The 16655-nt window shown below is 38.6% G+C and overlaps 1 protein-coding gene and 1 pseudogene across 14 annotated transcripts in view; both read left to right on the forward strand.

Annotated features, from left to right (window-relative positions):
• Positions 1-16655, forward strand: part of Kiaa1328 (KIAA1328 ortholog) — a 284005-nt gene that overhangs the window by 210107 nt on the left and 57243 nt on the right. For all 14 annotated transcript variants that reach the window (XM_042263680.2, XM_042263679.2, XM_076554846.1 and 11 more), the window contains one exon: positions 14483-14664. In XM_042263680.2, the coding sequence (XP_042119614.2) occupies positions 14483-14664 (182 nt within the window). The remainder of the gene's footprint in view (positions 1-14482; positions 14665-16655) is intronic.
• LOC143269605 (kinetochore protein Spc25 pseudogene) lies at positions 5634-6294 on the forward strand (annotated as a pseudogene).

The raw sequence follows: 16655 nt of genomic DNA on the forward strand, positions 1-16655 counted from the left end.
TTCAGCATCTCCATAACTTATCCATTTAATCTCTACATGAAAAAAATGATCTATCTTTCACCTATAATCTCAATAATCATAATGCCCATCTATTCAGCTAGTCTGTGAATATTTATTGAGCATATACTATGAACCAGCTATTTCTCTAAGCTTTTAAAATGTTGCCTAATGTAATAATAATGACAACAGGAGTTGATAATGAACAATTAATCTTTTTTTCTAGAAGAGATGCCTATGAGGCCAAGACAAGTTAAGTAATTACATCTGCCAGAACTTAGAAATAGCTAAAAACTACCCAGTTCTGCTCCTAAAGTCACACACTCCTTTCTTCCCTACACTATACAAAGCATGTTTGAGTTATGTCTATAGGACTTCTATTGTCCAGACATCATCATTCTACTTAGTGCAATTAAGGGATCTGGAATAAATTCTTCTCTTTTTAACTTTTATATGCATGGATGTTTTGTCTTCATAGTCTGTATACTACATATGTGTCTGGCCCCTGTGGAAGTCAGAGGAAAATGTCAGATACCCTGGAACTGATCCACCATGTAGATGCTGGAGATAAACCTAAGTTCTCTAGAAAAGCAGCAAATAGCAAGTGCTTGTAGCTGAGCCATCTCTCCAGCCCATGATATAAATTGTTCCTAGAAGTACTGTATCATGGAGTCAGGGACCCTGCCATTGCCTCTGCATAGTAACTTACCACCCCTTGTCATGATTTCTCTTACCTCAGGGTCTTCATTCCCCTTCCACCCCTTTCAAAGCTTCCTGCTACTGTTTTCTCCTCCCTGTGTTTTGCTTACACAGCCATCCCAATACCACACTATACTGTATATGCATTGTCTGCCTACTTATTTCTCCTTGTTTACCCATAAGTATTCAAAGATAGTTAGTCCATTGTGTGCTTCCATGCCTGGATACAGAACCAACACATAGTAGGCTTTTCTGATCCAATGTACTGGATATATGAAAATAAAACTTACATTGATGATTCTGAAGTGGGAAAAACCGATAAAAGAGCATATTGAACATTTCATTTATTAAATTTCATTCTGCAGATTTTTTGGTCTCAAAATATTTTTGTTCAATCTGTCTCTAAGGATGTGAAGATTTATCTGGAATATTTAGGAAAACTTTTAAAGAAATTTCTAAGCAGTATGGTTATGTGACATCTGGCTTCATGTTCATTTTTTGCCAATATGCTTAGAAATGGTGCCCAGAAGCTAGAAAGCAGAAAACGTCACCAAGTCTTCCTCTGAAAGCAGTAGATGGGGTTGAAGTGTTCCACTTGGAGTTGTTACTAAACCTCCCTTTGCTGTTTGAGTCACATAATATATCAATAATACTCCGTTTATAGAGTGAGCAACCCGTCTGGCCTAGATTGATTTATTGAGATGAACAGCAAGAACAAGTGAAATCCCATCATCACATCTCTGCATAAATTTCAATGTGAATGTAGCTGGTGTTAAATGGACATTTGTTTTTATTGTCTCCAAGATTGGACTTTTTCTCCAGTAAAGCAGAATAATGTATCTATATGGCATTCTAACTTGAGCAGTACATAAAGATTAGTAAATAAGGCTCCATTAAAAATACTTATAATGTAAGTAACATGAGTCCCAGTAGCATTTCTAATGTCCATTAATGCTTATTCTGAGGATCAGAGCTCATTTTACTGAGCTATTTAGTCAAACCGTGTGATTATTTAGAAAGTTAATTCATGCATACTAAAATCTAGCTTAAGTAATGCAGAGGGTAGGAGGTAAAACTCTATGGAGACGATAGTCCTTTTTGTTATTTAATGATCAGCCATAATTAACTTGCAAATTTGAAATAATTAGAACAAATTAAAGGTATTTAACTTTGCCTCCCTAAAGAAAAATTCAAATTGCACCAAATGCAGCTTTAAATTATTCAAGTCTCAGAGGTCTAGGCTAGATTTTTTTTATAATGCCTTTTCTATGATGAGAATACCAATCTGCTTTTTGTCAGAAGGCATCCTATCAAGTAATTGTTCTTTGTGTTAATAAATGACAGCTATTCTTCCTTATAAAAGTATTTCAGTCTCCCAAGACCGCATCAGCATTTCCCTGGCATTTAAATTCAATAAAACAAAAGGTTAATGTTTTTCTGCTTTTTAAGGAATGCAAATACAAGTGGTTTTCAATTGGTCCTGAATGACATTTAAAATTTGCCATTCAAGAGCAGACTATCGTGATATGAGAGATGGGCAAAAGAGAAAGAAAACTTCAGGATGCTTAGTAAAATAGTTTACCTCTCCATACTCCAAAGCCTGGCTTCTTAGGTACCCATTTAGTAGTATTTTATAATATTATAAGGAATAAGTTAGTAAAATCTTAGTTGCTTAGAAATATCATGGGTCTTCTAATATCTTGTTCTGGTCATGTTCCCAACAATTTAATAGCTCCAATCAATGCTAAATAATAACTGCTGTTCCTAACAATTCTAGCCCATGTCTTTAAATGATATGGACTGTTGGTCATAACTCTTCAGTGAATTCTGTACATAGTTCATCCCGACTATAAAAATAGTAAGGAATACTGTTTAGCTGACAAATGGGTTCTGACTTCATAGTTCATGGTAAAGAACATGTGTTCAGTGCCTGCCTGCCTGTGCAGTTTAGTCTACGTGGTTTGGGAAACGATATGTTGCTGTTGACTTTTATACATCTCAGACTCCTTTGGTGACATATTTTCTACCTGTACTTTTGTTTAGTTTCTTTTTAAATGTACTTTTTATTTATTCTTAGAGAATTCCATGTATTTATTTGACATGTTTTGTTCATATCTACCCCCTGCTTCCCTCCAGCTCCTAGCAGCACTCCCTCACCATGTCCCCCTTCCATCTTGATGTCCTCTATTTTTAATCCACTGAGTTCAGTTAGTGCTTCCAGCATGTGCAAGGATATAGAGTCTTCCACTGGTGCATAAGTGACTGACTCTCCCTTCCCTAGCAGCTCTCAGTGCCCATTGCTCCTCAGTTAAGAGTGGGGCTTCATGAACTCATCCTTCATCCACGCTCCAAGCTGGCATTTGACTGCCTTGATTTTGTGCAGGTTTTGAGCAGACAACAGCGGCTTGAATTCATGTTTGTAACATCCTTGTCAAGTCCAGAAAATACTATTGTGTGTGTGTATACTAGCACCCTGATTAATAAAGCATCCCCACACCAAAAAGCACTTTGTGTCATTTTTCATTATACTCCTTATAGTCCCTGTCCCAAACAACCAGCAGACTGATTGCTGTCATTTCAGATTGTTTTGCATGGTCTAAATATTCATATGAACAAAATCATATAATATGTATATATCTGGTATCTTTTATTAGTCACAAGGTTTGAGGAATATAAACACTTGATTGCATGTTTCAATAATCCATTGCTTTTTTATTTCTTAATAGCAATTCACTGTATAAGTGCACCTCTACTGATTTTCACTTCCTCTATTGATAGACATTCAAATTACTTCCAGATAAATCTCAAGACTCATTCTTTCTTTGTGCAGATACCCAGTTATTTAAGCATTATTTATTGAAATTTTTTTCTTCATTAAACTGTGTGATACATTGTTAGAAGTCAACTGAATATCCAGGGCATATACATAGGGCAATGTTGATTGTTATGCTCATTCAGATGTCTATAATATGGAGTGCTCACTATTTCAGCTTTATAGTAAATACGTAAATCATATAGAATAAGTCTTCTAACATTTTTTTCTTACTGAAAATTCTCTTGGCTATTCTAGGTATTTACTGCTTACACTTAGTTTATTAATTTCTGTTGAAGAAATTGAATTTGATTTTGATTTGATCCATTGGGGATAACTAACGTACTCAAAATATTGACAGTGAAATCATGTTATCTCTACATTTATTTAAATCTTTTCAAATTAATTCCGTAATGCCTTGTAAATCTCATTATGATCTTGCATATTTTTCATTGAATTTAATAGTAGAATTTAGGGGGGGGAAACTAGCTTTTAAATTTCTGGTTTTTTTTTTTTGTTTTTTTTTTTTTTGGTTTTTTTTTTTTGGTTTTTCGAGACAGGGTTTCTCTTGTGTAGCTTTGCGCCTCTCCTGGAGCTCACTTGGTAGACCAGGCTGGCCTCGAACTCACAGAGATCCGCCTGCCTCTGCCTCCCGAGTGCTGGGATTAAAGGCGTGTGCCACCACCGCCCGGCTTAAATTTCTGTTTTGTGTACCACAATTTGCTAAGTGCATGTATTCTGCTGTTTTTTTCTGTTTTGTAGATTTTTTACCATATTCAAGTTCACAATTACGTTATGTGTGAATGTTTGTTTATACCTTTACAAGCTTTATGTCTTTTGTTGCTTGTTCTTGCTTCATTTCTTTGTCTAGACTTCCAATATGGAATAAAATAAAAGTAGATAGAGAAAAAATTCTTACATTGTTCCCAATCTTAAGGAAAAGACAATTCAATATGTCACTGATGAGCCCATTAAATATAGGTTTTCATAGATTCCGTTTATTAATCCATTTTTTCATTGCCGTAACAAATACCTAAAGCAGGCTAACTGCGTCATAAGGAGCTGTTTTTGGCTCACAGTTCTATGGATGGAAAGTCCACACAATACAGTGTTGAGGCTGACAAGGCTTGTAGCATGGGAGTGCTGCAGGAGCAAAGAATCACCCTGCCAACCAGAAAGCCAAAGAAACCGGGTGCTCTCATCCATCCAGAGACAAACTCAGTCCATTGGAGGATCTCCAACTCAACAGTTCTCACCTCGTCAGAATTTCCAGTGCAGTTTTCTTTAAGGGGGAGTGTGACCATGATCCAGTGAGTATATGGGCCACACAAATTGGACTTGTGGGGTTTTTCTTTAGGGTTAGCTCAAGAAAGGGGTAGGCCTCGGAGGGCTGCGAAGTGAGTGTGATCAGAGTACCTCATGTGAAATTCCCAAATGACTAATAAAAAAGTTATGTTGGGGAAAAAATTTCCAGTACAGCACTAACTGGAGAAACCAAGTTCCTGACACATGGACTTGGGTAGCAAACCACGACAAGCTTTTTTAGAGATTAAACCTTTGCCTCGTGCCCGTTTGCTGAATTTCCGTCAGCATTTTGTCAAATGTTCTGTGGTTTTAGATAATGATGTCATATGTAGTGATAGAATCGTGTGATTGTTCTCTTAAATCTTCCGTGTGGTCAACATCTGGATTTAGTTGGAAATGTCCAGCTAACATTGTGTTTTGCAGAAGAATTCACTTGGTCGTTATGTGCTACACTTTATATATTCTAGAGTCTGGTTTGCTAACATTTTGTTGAGAATTCTTGTATCACATGTTCATGTGGGCTATGACTTAGTAATACTCTTTTATCACACTCCATGGGGTTTTTGTGTCATTTAATCACACAACATTCTGTACTTTCTTTTGTTTCTGAAAGGACTATTGTAAGATTCCTAATACTTATTTCTTACATGTGATAAAACTTACCAGTGAAGCTATTTTGGCCATTTCCCTTGTAAAAATATCTTTGACTCTTGAGTTCAGTTTTTCTAGGCCTAAGACTATCTATGTATTTCTGTTTCTTCTTAGTTTTTGACAATCAAGATTTTTTTTTCAAGAAATACACCTATTTCAGGAAGTCGGCATGACTGTGGAGGAGAGGCCTGGCAAAGTTGGGGGCAGCACCAGGCTACCCAGCAGCTTGCACACTGGTGAAAGACAAACCGGTGGTCCTCCATAAGGCACAAATGAATGTAGGAGCAATTTCAGTGATAACCCTAGCGGGTGCTGTGGCTACAAGATACCTACAAGGACTCCAATTGTACTTCCAGAAAAGCTGTTTTGAAATTAAAAGAAGAATAACGGATAGTTGAGATGGTTCTGGAATATCAAAATCAGGTCTGCAAGCAAAATAAGCTCATTCAAGAAAAGAGAGATGACCTGTTAAAGATAATTGCTTAAAGTTAAGGGCAAGAAGCTGGAGCTGGAAGTACTGACATTAAACAGCCAGCATCTTGAGGAGGAATTTTCTAGGAAGGAAGCCATTTCTACTGCTAACACAGATAATGCAGAGGAATTGAGAGGCTGCAGAAATCAGCCAACTTGTATCAAAGATTGCCTCGCGCTAGATACTCGGAAGGTTCATGATGATAAATTGCAGCATATATCCACTAGAGTTGACCCTGAGCACCCTGAGAGCCCATTTGTGGTTTCCCAGAGCCTAAATAAAGCAAGGGAATGGGAAGTGTCTAACTGCTCCTCATCTTGAGTGCCAGCATAGTTTCAAGAGAACATCAAGGGACTAACAATTTTTTCTTGCCAATGCAAGGGAAACTTTTACTGTTACAGGTGATAATAATGTAGAAATTGTATGTGAAATGGTTTGTTGTATTGTGTGTATATCCTAAAAGAATTCTTACGTCTTGCCCCTCTGTAGTATTTTAGTGTTTTGTGATGTTTTTGTGTGGTATGAAGGAAACCAAAATACATCATTCCAAAATATGCCTCTTTAGCATAACATTTTGAAGACAGTTAAGCAGGAGCAGAGTCAGAAAAACTCTCTGCCCTCCCTTAATTTGCCCAAAAGTAGGACCTAAAAGTATAAAGGTGTCTCCACTCCCATACCTATAAAGGATGGAGGTTAATCACTAAAGACATCTCTAACCAGTTCAGACATGGCTAATACTGGAGGAATTGGCAAGCCTTGCTTCATTAGTTTATTCCTGTAAATTCACTCTCCGTAATTCCCCACTGGAGGAAGCCAAAAGCAAAACCTACTGTCTGTATTGTATGTCTCTAAAATTCTACTGTTTTCTGTTGAAGATGCTATTTAGACCAGGGCTCTAAGCTGCTGTTTGGAGTTCATTTTAGTTGGGTTGGTCCTGTACAATGTGCACTGCATGCATTAGTAAACCCATTTGGTTTTTCTCTTGCAAAAACAAACAAGAAATATGCATTTTTCATTTAATTTATTTTACTATATTGGTGTTAAACTTGTTTGTGATACACTCGTGATGTTCTTTTCACTGTCTGTAGACTTTGTAGTTATATATCATTGCTGATATTTGTGGCTATAATTTTCATGTTTTATTAGGTTGTAGTAATGTGGGAAAATAGAGGTTTTATTAATCTGCAGTGGCCACGCTTGTTTTTCTCTTGTGGCCTAGTTGTCTGTTTATATTTCTCCTCTTTACTGTTTTCTCCCTCCTGGCTACTCTTTTTGTAGCTTCATACAATATAATATTTTACCAGTGATTCAAAATTTATTTCTAATATAGGCATTGAAGTTATTTTCCCTCTTATTAGTGATTCTTTATCTCTCCAATTCAGATAGAAAAGTAAGTTCAATTCTGAGCACCCACATGGTAGCTCACAAATTGCCTATAATTCTAGTTCCAGGGAATCTCAACACTGTCTTCTGGTATTCATGACCACCAGGAAAGTATATGGTACACAGACACACATGCAGGTAAAATATCCATAAAATAAAATAAAACAAAAACTTTCAAAAAAGAAAAAAAAGAATTTTTAGTTTTGAATGCCAGCTTCTCTCTTGTGGGTTTTTTTTTTTTCTTCAACCTGTGGATTATTTAGGAGTGTGTTAAATAATTTCTAAATACTTGACAGATTTTCTGACATGTTGACTTTTATTTTGGCTTAACTCTGTTGTTAAATTACATATTATATTAGCTTTAATTCTTTAGAAATATATCGAAATTTATTCTGTAAGCCAACATAGGATGTATTGGTCAATATTGCATGTGCATTTTTAAGAGTGTCCATTTTGCTATTGAGTGCAATGATCTGTCCATGCTGATTAGATCAATTGATGTGCTCTCTTCTTCCATAATCTGTTGAAATTTTGTCCATTTTTATCAATTGATAACAAAGGAAGACTAAAACCCCAAGATAGGATGTGAATTTCTCTACTCTTTAGTCTTTTTTTATTATTAATTCTTTTATTTATTTTACATCCTGGTCACAGTTTCTCCTTCCTCCTGTCTTCCCAGTCCCTCTCCCCACCTCCACCCCCATCTGTCCAAACCCATCAATCTACTCCTCCTGCATTTCTATTCAGAAAAGTGCAGGCCTCCCATGGATATCAATAAAACATGGCCTATTGTGGTGGTTTTGTGTTCCCCAAAATATTGTGCACCCTAATAAACTTATCTGGGGTCAGAGACAGAACAGCCACTAGATAAAAAAGCTAGAAAATGGTAGCACACACACCTTTAATCCTAGCATTCCAGAGGTAGAAATCCCTCTGGATCTCTGTGAGTTCAAGGCCACATTAGAAACAGCCAGGCATGGTGACACACACCTTTAATCCCAAGAAGTGAGCCTTTAATCCCAAGGAGTGATGACAGAAAGCAAAAAGATATATAAGGCGTGAAGATCAGAAACTAGAAGCTTTTAGCTGGTTAAGCTTTTAAGCTTTGAGCAGCACGGTTCAGCTGAGATTCATTCTAGATGAGGACTCAGAAGCTTCCAGTCTGAGGAAACAAGATCAGCTGAGGAATTGGCCAGGTGAGGTAGCTGTGGCTTGTTCTGCTTCTCTGATCTTCCAGCATTCACCCCAATAACTGGCCTCAGGTTTGATTTTATTAATAAGACCTTTTAAGATTCCTGCTACAGCCTATCAAGTTGCAGTAAGACTAAGTGCCTCCCCTGGTATTAAGGTTGAATATGAGGAGTATGAGGATTAGGGTCCCAAAAGCCAATAAAAGCATCAAAGACAGCCCATGCTTCTACTGTTAGGAGTCCCACAAGAGAACCAAGCTACACAACTATAACATATATGCAGAGTGCCTAGATCAGTCCCATGCAGGCTCCCTGGTTGTCGGTTCAGTCTCTGTGAGTCCTATGAGCCCCAGTTAGTTGATTCCATAGGTTTTCTTGTGGTGTTCTTGACCCTTCTGGCTTCTACAATCCTTTCTCCCCACCTTCTGCAGGATTCCCTGAGCTCCACGTAATGTTTGGCTGTGGATCTGCATCTTTTTCTATCAGTTGCTTGATGAAGCCTCTCTGATGACAATTGGGCTAGGCACCAATCTATGAGTATATTGGAATATCGTTAGGCACCGTTACATTGACTTTTTTTTTTTTTAATCTAATCGTGTTTGGTTCTATCCTAGGTCTGTGGGTCATCCAGCCTGTGGGTCCTGGTGCTCCAGGCGGTGTTGGGGTGGGCTTACTCCCTTGGCATGGGTTTTATGCCAGTCAGTGAATCTCTTGGCCACTCACTCAGTCTCTAGGCCACCCTTACCCTAGCACATCCCATAGTTAGGACAGACTGTAAGTTGACGGTTATGTGGCTGGGTTGGTCCAATCTCTTCTACTTGAAGTTGTACCTGGCCACAGAAGATGGCCAGTTCAGACTATACATCTTCTTTTGCTAGTCTTAGCTAGAGTCATCCTTGTAGCTTCTTGGGAGGTTCCCTTGAACCAGGTTTCCACCTGACCCTGAAATGCATTTAGTACTCTCCCCCTCTACCTCCCGCCCACTCCACTCATGAAATTTCTTCTGTTTCCCCTTCCCAGGGAGAGGTTGGCATCCCTCCCTGACCCCTCCTTGTTACCTAGTCTCTCTGGGTCTGTGGATTGTAGCATGGTTCTCCTTTGTTTTACAGCTAATAACCACTTATGAGTAAGTACATACCATGTTTGTCTTTCTCACTCTGGGTTACCTCACTCAGGTAACCCAGACTGAGTACTCTTTAATCTTAACAGGTTTTGCTACATCTGTTTTGATGCCTTGTCTTAGATGCATGCATATATCCTATGATTTTTTGTGTCTTCTGATTTTTTAAATTTAGATTCTATTTTCAATTGAAAATATTTTTCATACAATATATTCTGATATATGAATAGAAAAGGAATAGAAAAATAAAGGCTAAAGCAAAAGCACAAGAAACATATAGATACAGAGACACATTCACACACACAGAAAACCCATAAAAAGAAATTTGGAAACCATAATATGTAAGCAGAAGACCTGTGAGGTTAAAAAAAAAAATACCCAGACAAAGCATTATGAGATAAGAATACCTCCAAAAATACCATTGAGTTCATTTTCTGTTGGCCATCTACTGCTGGACATAGCGCCTGCCCCTAAGTGTGGTTTGTAAACGCAATGAGAATGTTGGAGAAAATGAATTCCTCATTTGTAGGTGGTTACAGTTAGTTATCAAGTGGAGAGCTCACCTACCTATGCAGAGTTCTGGGTTTGGTCCCCCACCCTGCACACAAACAGCCTTCACACAATAGATGAGCAAGAGCTAATTTATGTGCACAATTCATTTAAAGTTAGGCTGATATAGATGAGGAAAGGACCTGCTCATTTCTTTTGTGTTTGGAGATGTGGTCTTACTCTGTGGCACAGTCTGGACTAGAACTCATAACAATCCTCCTTCCTTATCCTCCCAAATGTTGAATTTACAGACAGGAACCCCCAAGCCCAGCTCCTTTTTCTTCTTCTTTTTCTTCTCCCCTTTAAAGGAGAAAAGAATGTACTTTTTCTGTAAACTGCCCAGCTGTTCCTTTTGGTAGTTTCTCTAACCCCTTCAGAATGCTTCCCTAACTTAGAGTCTGACTGTGGAGCAGCAACACTCTGCCGCTTTGTGTAGACAGTGGGGTCTGTTGTACCAGTACATTTACTTCCCTTTACTTGTGATAGTGTTGTCATAGATATTATATCTCAGCACATGTAAGCCTGACAGCATAGTGGTACCAGTTTGGCTTTGAGTATTCCTAGCCTTTTCAAGAAAAAAATAAATAATAACAGCCTTTTATATTTATCTACACATGGACTATTTCTGACGCTCCTCACTTCTCTTTATAGCTCCAAATTTCCATATGATGTCATTTTCCTGCGATTTGAAAAACATCCTGTTATTTCTTGGAATGCAGGTGTTCTGGCAACAAAATTTAAAAATATCATTTCTTCTTTTGGGGGGAGCTTTTTTATGAGAAGTCAAATCCTGAGGTGACAGGTTTGTCTGTTTACCTCCTTCATTGTAGAGATGTCCCTCTTGTGGTCTGGCCACCCCTATTGTAATGCTAATAGCGCATCATATGCAATGCTGTTCTTCTGTGTGTCACTAACATTTCTCACGTCGAAGAATCCTCTTCATCTTTGCTTTTATTCCACTTGACTATTAGGTTTTCACCAGGTTTAGAAAATATTCTGACATTACAGTTAAGACACGTTTCTTTAGTTACTTTTTCTGTCCCATTCTCATGAATTCTCCTTAAAGATTTCAGTTTGACAGCTTTGGATTGCCTTTAAGGTCCCAGAGAGTCTGCATATTTTTCTTCAAATTTTTTTTTTATTCTATTTTCCAAATTAGGTCATTTCTGTTGCTTCTGTAATAAAATTCATTTAACATTTATGCTTTCATCTTCATTTTCCAATTTTTATATCAACTACTGTAATTTTCAGTTCTAAAATTTCCATCTAGTTTTAATTACAGTCTAACTATCTCTCCTGAAGCTGCCTGTCTGCTCATTCATTGAGATTTTGTTTTATGTCCATCCTATAACTACTCCTTGATTGCCTGATAAAGCAATCTTCAATTGAAATTATCATAAGTCAAAAGTGTGCTTCAGCCCAGCTTCTAGCACCAAAAGACCTGGGCTGCTCTCAGCTTTTTTCAGTAAAGGCTCTTAGTACGATGGAAAGAGATGCAGCTAGTCCAAGTTCTAGAATAAGAGACTGAGTGCTAAGCCATCAATGGGACATCTTCATTAAGGACCCCGCCATCACCACCACTCAGGGAACATTCTGAAGAAGAGGTAAGAAAGAGTGTAAGAGCTGGAAGATGGGGATGAATGCTGTTTAAAAACAATACTGCCTTCTGGAGATGACATGACTGTCACAATAGTGAACTCACATACACCATAGACTCAAGATCAAGTCAGCCAGAATCCCAGCATAGATGGGTAGATGATCTCCAGACCCCATTCCAAACTGAGGATCTGTTGGCAGCGAATAGTCCCAGGAGAGAGAGAACTATCCTTTACTGAAGATACAGCCACTGGTGGTTTACCGTACTCCAGTGGACTACATATCCATGTACACATGGGTGGCACTAACTAGGTTTAGTAGGTTATCCAAAAGATGACATGAAGATGGGGAAGGCTGACTAGAAGGATATGAAGGAAGTTGGAGGGAGGGGGAAGAAGTAGAAGGTAAATATGATTATACTTTATTTTATACACATATGGCATTTTAAAAAATAAATATTTTTTAATAAATGAGTTAGTTTATTTTGGCTGAAAGTTCCATGGGGAGAGCCCATAATGGCTGGGAAGGCATGGCAACTGGCAACCAGGTCAGGAAGCTGAGGAATGACATATTCAAGCACAAGCATGAAGCGAGAGCCAACTGGGAGTGGTACGAGGATATAAATATATCTATAATAGACTCCTCTGTAGGTCTGAGATTGTCTTCAGTAGTCAGTTTTCATTCTCCATAGTAGGGAGCATAGGCACAGATCCCCACTGCTTTATAGAACACAGCGACATGAGAGCACTTAATGTTTTGGTTCCTCTTCATCCTCCTCCGCTCACCAGTCCCTCATGTTTGGAGTAGGAGTCCTCTCTACAGCCCACCCCTTCCTTCAGGACTTTTAAAGTTTTCCCCCTTGGGAAATAAACACTTCTCACAAGAATTTTGTCCCCACTCTCTGCCATAACTTTTTCCGACCATGGACATTTTTAAAAATTATTCAAAGATGAGAGTTAATGAGAAGGAAATCACACCAACGGCCAAACCTTTGTAAGAAAAGGAAAGTGAATCTCTCATTTCCCCATAAAAATTATCTTAGAAAATGCAGTTGTATGAAGGGGGTTTCATATGTAGATAAAAAGGCAGTGAGCAGGAGACTGTGTCATCTAGAGTGTATGTCTTCTTTCCTGAGTTCCTGTGACACACACTAGAGTGGATCTTGGCCTTCAGGACTAGCTCCTACAGTTCTTTCAACAGCTCTCCCTGCCAGTTAAGCCACATATCAACTTATATGCTTTGTATCAGTGCATACATAACACAAAAGACTAAGAAAGACCATCACATAATCTGATGAAATCTGGAGCTCAGTAGATGTGTGGGTTTGTAAATCTAAAAGAAAAAAGAGAAGAGGAGAGGAGGTGGGGAGAAGAGAAGAGAAAGAAAAAGAAAAGCTTATTTAGAAGTTAACATCTTAATCAAGCAGTCATGTCTTTTCTTTAGAGTGCTGGGCAAAAGGAGACGTCATCTTCCAAAGGAACAGCCATGATTGCAGAAGCCCTAGGGAGCTTTCCAAAAGAAGCGAGAGCAAGAGGGGAAAGGCAGGGAGGGGATGGGGCTGGTCTCGGCAGTCCATTCGCTTAAAAGGGTGAGACTCCAGACATCCTCTTCCCAGGGAAACTTTCCCAGATAACTTGAATTCACTACCAGGCTATGAACCGGTGCCTAAAATCAGCCTCTTTTCTGAGACCGCTACTTGTGAAAAGCCATTTTTCCTGTCAGGTTTGCTAAGAACAGAGACGAGTGTGCAGGCATTTTTCTTACAAGCCTGCCTCCTTATGTGGATCTCAGGGTGTCCCACTATGTTCCATCCTTCCATTGTTTCCCATCATTATCTCAGGAGGCCGTTGACATGCCAGTGACTGTTTCCACACTCCTGCCGTCCTTTGGGGAGCCTCCCACACCTGCGTGGTTGGTCCCTCCCTGGTGTAGCTATGGAGATTCTGTTCTTCATGTCTCCACTTTTCTGAAGTGACTTGCATGTGCCCATATTCCAAGCTCCTTTCACCTGTTGTAGTTCCATTACAAATACTTGGCCTTAGTGCCCTGCCTTTGGGTTCCTGCTTGTTTTTCTGCAGCCTTCTGTCTCACATTCCTCACATACACCACACCAAAGCTTTGTGCATTAATTTTCTCTTGTTTTTCATTTATCCTACATATCTTTTTGCTTTTCTGCCAGGCTTTGATTCCTTGTTGCTTCACATTCTTCTCGTCATCTATCCCAGACCACAAAGTTAACTTCAGTGCCTCCTTATCAGCTTACTCAACCTTCTTTGGCCTCCAGTTGTTGCACTGTCCCTAGATAACATATGCTGACTTCTTAATCCCCAGTGTTCATCTTTAGTACTTAGGAAACATGTTAGATATGCAGATCTCACTTTAACCTGCTTTTTTTATTTCTGTAGACATTGATTCTTACTCATACTCTTCGGCTTTATTAGCAGGTTAATAGGCTTGAGTCTTATTTCTGTAACTCCAAATGTACAGTTTGAGGATTAACATCATTAAACTAGTTTGTACTCCAAAACAGTTGTAGCAAGACACAAAATACACATTCAGAAGAATATTCAAATTATATATCAATTAAAATAAGGAAAAGATTCTCACTGCCATGAATTGTACTGCAACTCCTGTTGATTTCAGATATGTCCATGTAATCTGTGTCTTCCCCTGTGCCTACCACAATCCATTTATTCTTCCTCTTTCAGTTTATTGAAGTCAAAATGTGAAGGATGGCTGCATGGAACCTCATCATCCTTTAAAAAGTGCCAAAACTCTCCAAACAACGGACAACACAGGAGGGAGAAGAAGACAGTTGAGTTTCAGTCACATGTGGCAGATGACATCCAAGGGCTATGCCAACAGAATGATACCTGCAGAGCCCAGAGAGGTGAGTGTAGCATCTGCAGTAGCAGAAAGAGAAGCCACTGAGGATGGTGGACGGTGGATGGTGCCTGCAAGCCAGGGGACAGCAGCTGGTTTCCACTATGCTAGCTGGAGTTAGCATTTCAGAAAAACATAGGCCTGCAAAGCTGTGGGTGGCACAGCTACTAGATTCTCAAATCACATCTTCAGTCTTTTCTCTTAGAGTACCAATATGAGACACTCGGTCTAGTTTGGCACTCTTTTTAAAAGCTGAATTGAACAGTAAGTATAGTTACAGATACCAAATGATGTTGTCAAAGTGAATAACAGAATAAGGAGTTGAACATAAATCTGGAAAAGTAAGGCCTCATAGTAATAGGTAGTCCTCAATTGACTGGTAATGTGGGGAATGTAGAAGGGAGGTCATGAGCACCTTTACATTGTAACTAAACACAATCACCCAGGTCTGAGCAAACAGTGCCAGCAGCATTCTTTGAAGTGTTACTAATACTACAAATAACTGAAATGATGAATGAAAGAGGCCTTTGTTTCCAAGATGCCCCTGGGGTGACTCCTGGTGCAGTCTACACCAACAGCCTTAAGGTTAACTTGAAAGAGAATGAACCTCCTTGTGGATGTATAGGAAACAGCCTCCTCTGCTCACAGCCTGCTCAGGAACTGATTTTTTACATACTCCTTCTACCAGGAAAACTCTCCTGCGGATGTTAAGCAATCAGCTGTATAACATGAATTGCTAATTAAATTAAATAAATAAATAAATAAATAAATAACCTGGAGCCAGATATTGGGGTGAAAGCTGAAAGATCAAAGAAACAGAACAAGCCACAGCCAACTTCACCTTACCAACTCCTCAGCCTCCAGAGCAAGACTTCCTGTTTACTCACACCTTATACACCTTTCTGTGCCCTGCCATTTTACTTCCTTCCTAGTGCTGGGATTAAAGGTGTGCATGCTTCCCAAGTACTTGGTAACAAAGGCATGAGATCTCAAGTGCTAGGATTAAAGGCATGTGCCACCATGCCTGGCTGTGTTTCCAGTGTGGCCTTGAACTCACAGAGATCCAGACGGATCTCTGCCTCCTGAGTGATGGGATTAAGAGTATGTACCACCACTGTCTTGCCTCTATGTCTAATCAGTGTCTGGCTCTGTCCTCTGATCCCCAGATAAGTTTAATAGGGTGTACAATATAATATACCACCACATTTCCCCCTTTTTTTCTAGAATAATAAAAGAAGGTTATAACAAATATAAGAAAAACTATATATAATAAGTACCATAAGTATATATACTATATACAGCCAATAATTACATTAACAATGTCCATTTCAATAACATTTGACAAATTCAAACAAAAAACTCCATTATTTAACCTATCTTGGTGAGTCCAAAATGATGTCCCTAATTCACTTTCTATCCTAACTTGTATTACCAATAGAAAACTATCTTTTGATATCTTTCAGACTGATACACTTTACACCTCTTTAGTGAGTTTCTGTTCTGAATTTGTTAATAAGAAAAACTATAACTATCTAATCTTTAACTGCCTCAGAGACCTGAGAAGGAAATAGTATTACCTAAGTAAACAGGACGGGCAAACAACTGACTTGCAAAAAATTGTGAGAAATGACAGAAACAGCTGGCTGTCTGGACAGTTACCCAAGGTTCCTCTGAAATATTGGGGCATCCATCTTCGGCCTACAGGCCTAGCATTGCTGACAGATTCATCATCCAATCCAATGTAAAATATTTAAAACTAGTAGTTGCCTTTTAAAAGTAGATTCAGTAATCTATCTTTTTATCTTATCATATTCTCTTTTTTTCTTTTCAGAGTATATTCAATAATCTACCCTTTATTCTCATTTCTGTATCTTTTTTTCAGAGTAGATTCAATAATCTACCTCTTATCTATATCCTCTTTTTTTAAAAAAAAAAAAACAAGAACCCCAAATCTAATTTCCTTTGTTTAGCCTTTTTCCTGACTATTATCAATTAATA

This window comes from Peromyscus maniculatus, chromosome 19 (assembly GCF_049852395.1).
Source record: "Peromyscus maniculatus bairdii isolate BWxNUB_F1_BW_parent chromosome 19, HU_Pman_BW_mat_3.1, whole genome shotgun sequence".
In the NCBI taxonomy this organism is placed as follows: Eukaryota; Metazoa; Chordata; class Mammalia; order Rodentia; family Cricetidae; genus Peromyscus; species Peromyscus maniculatus.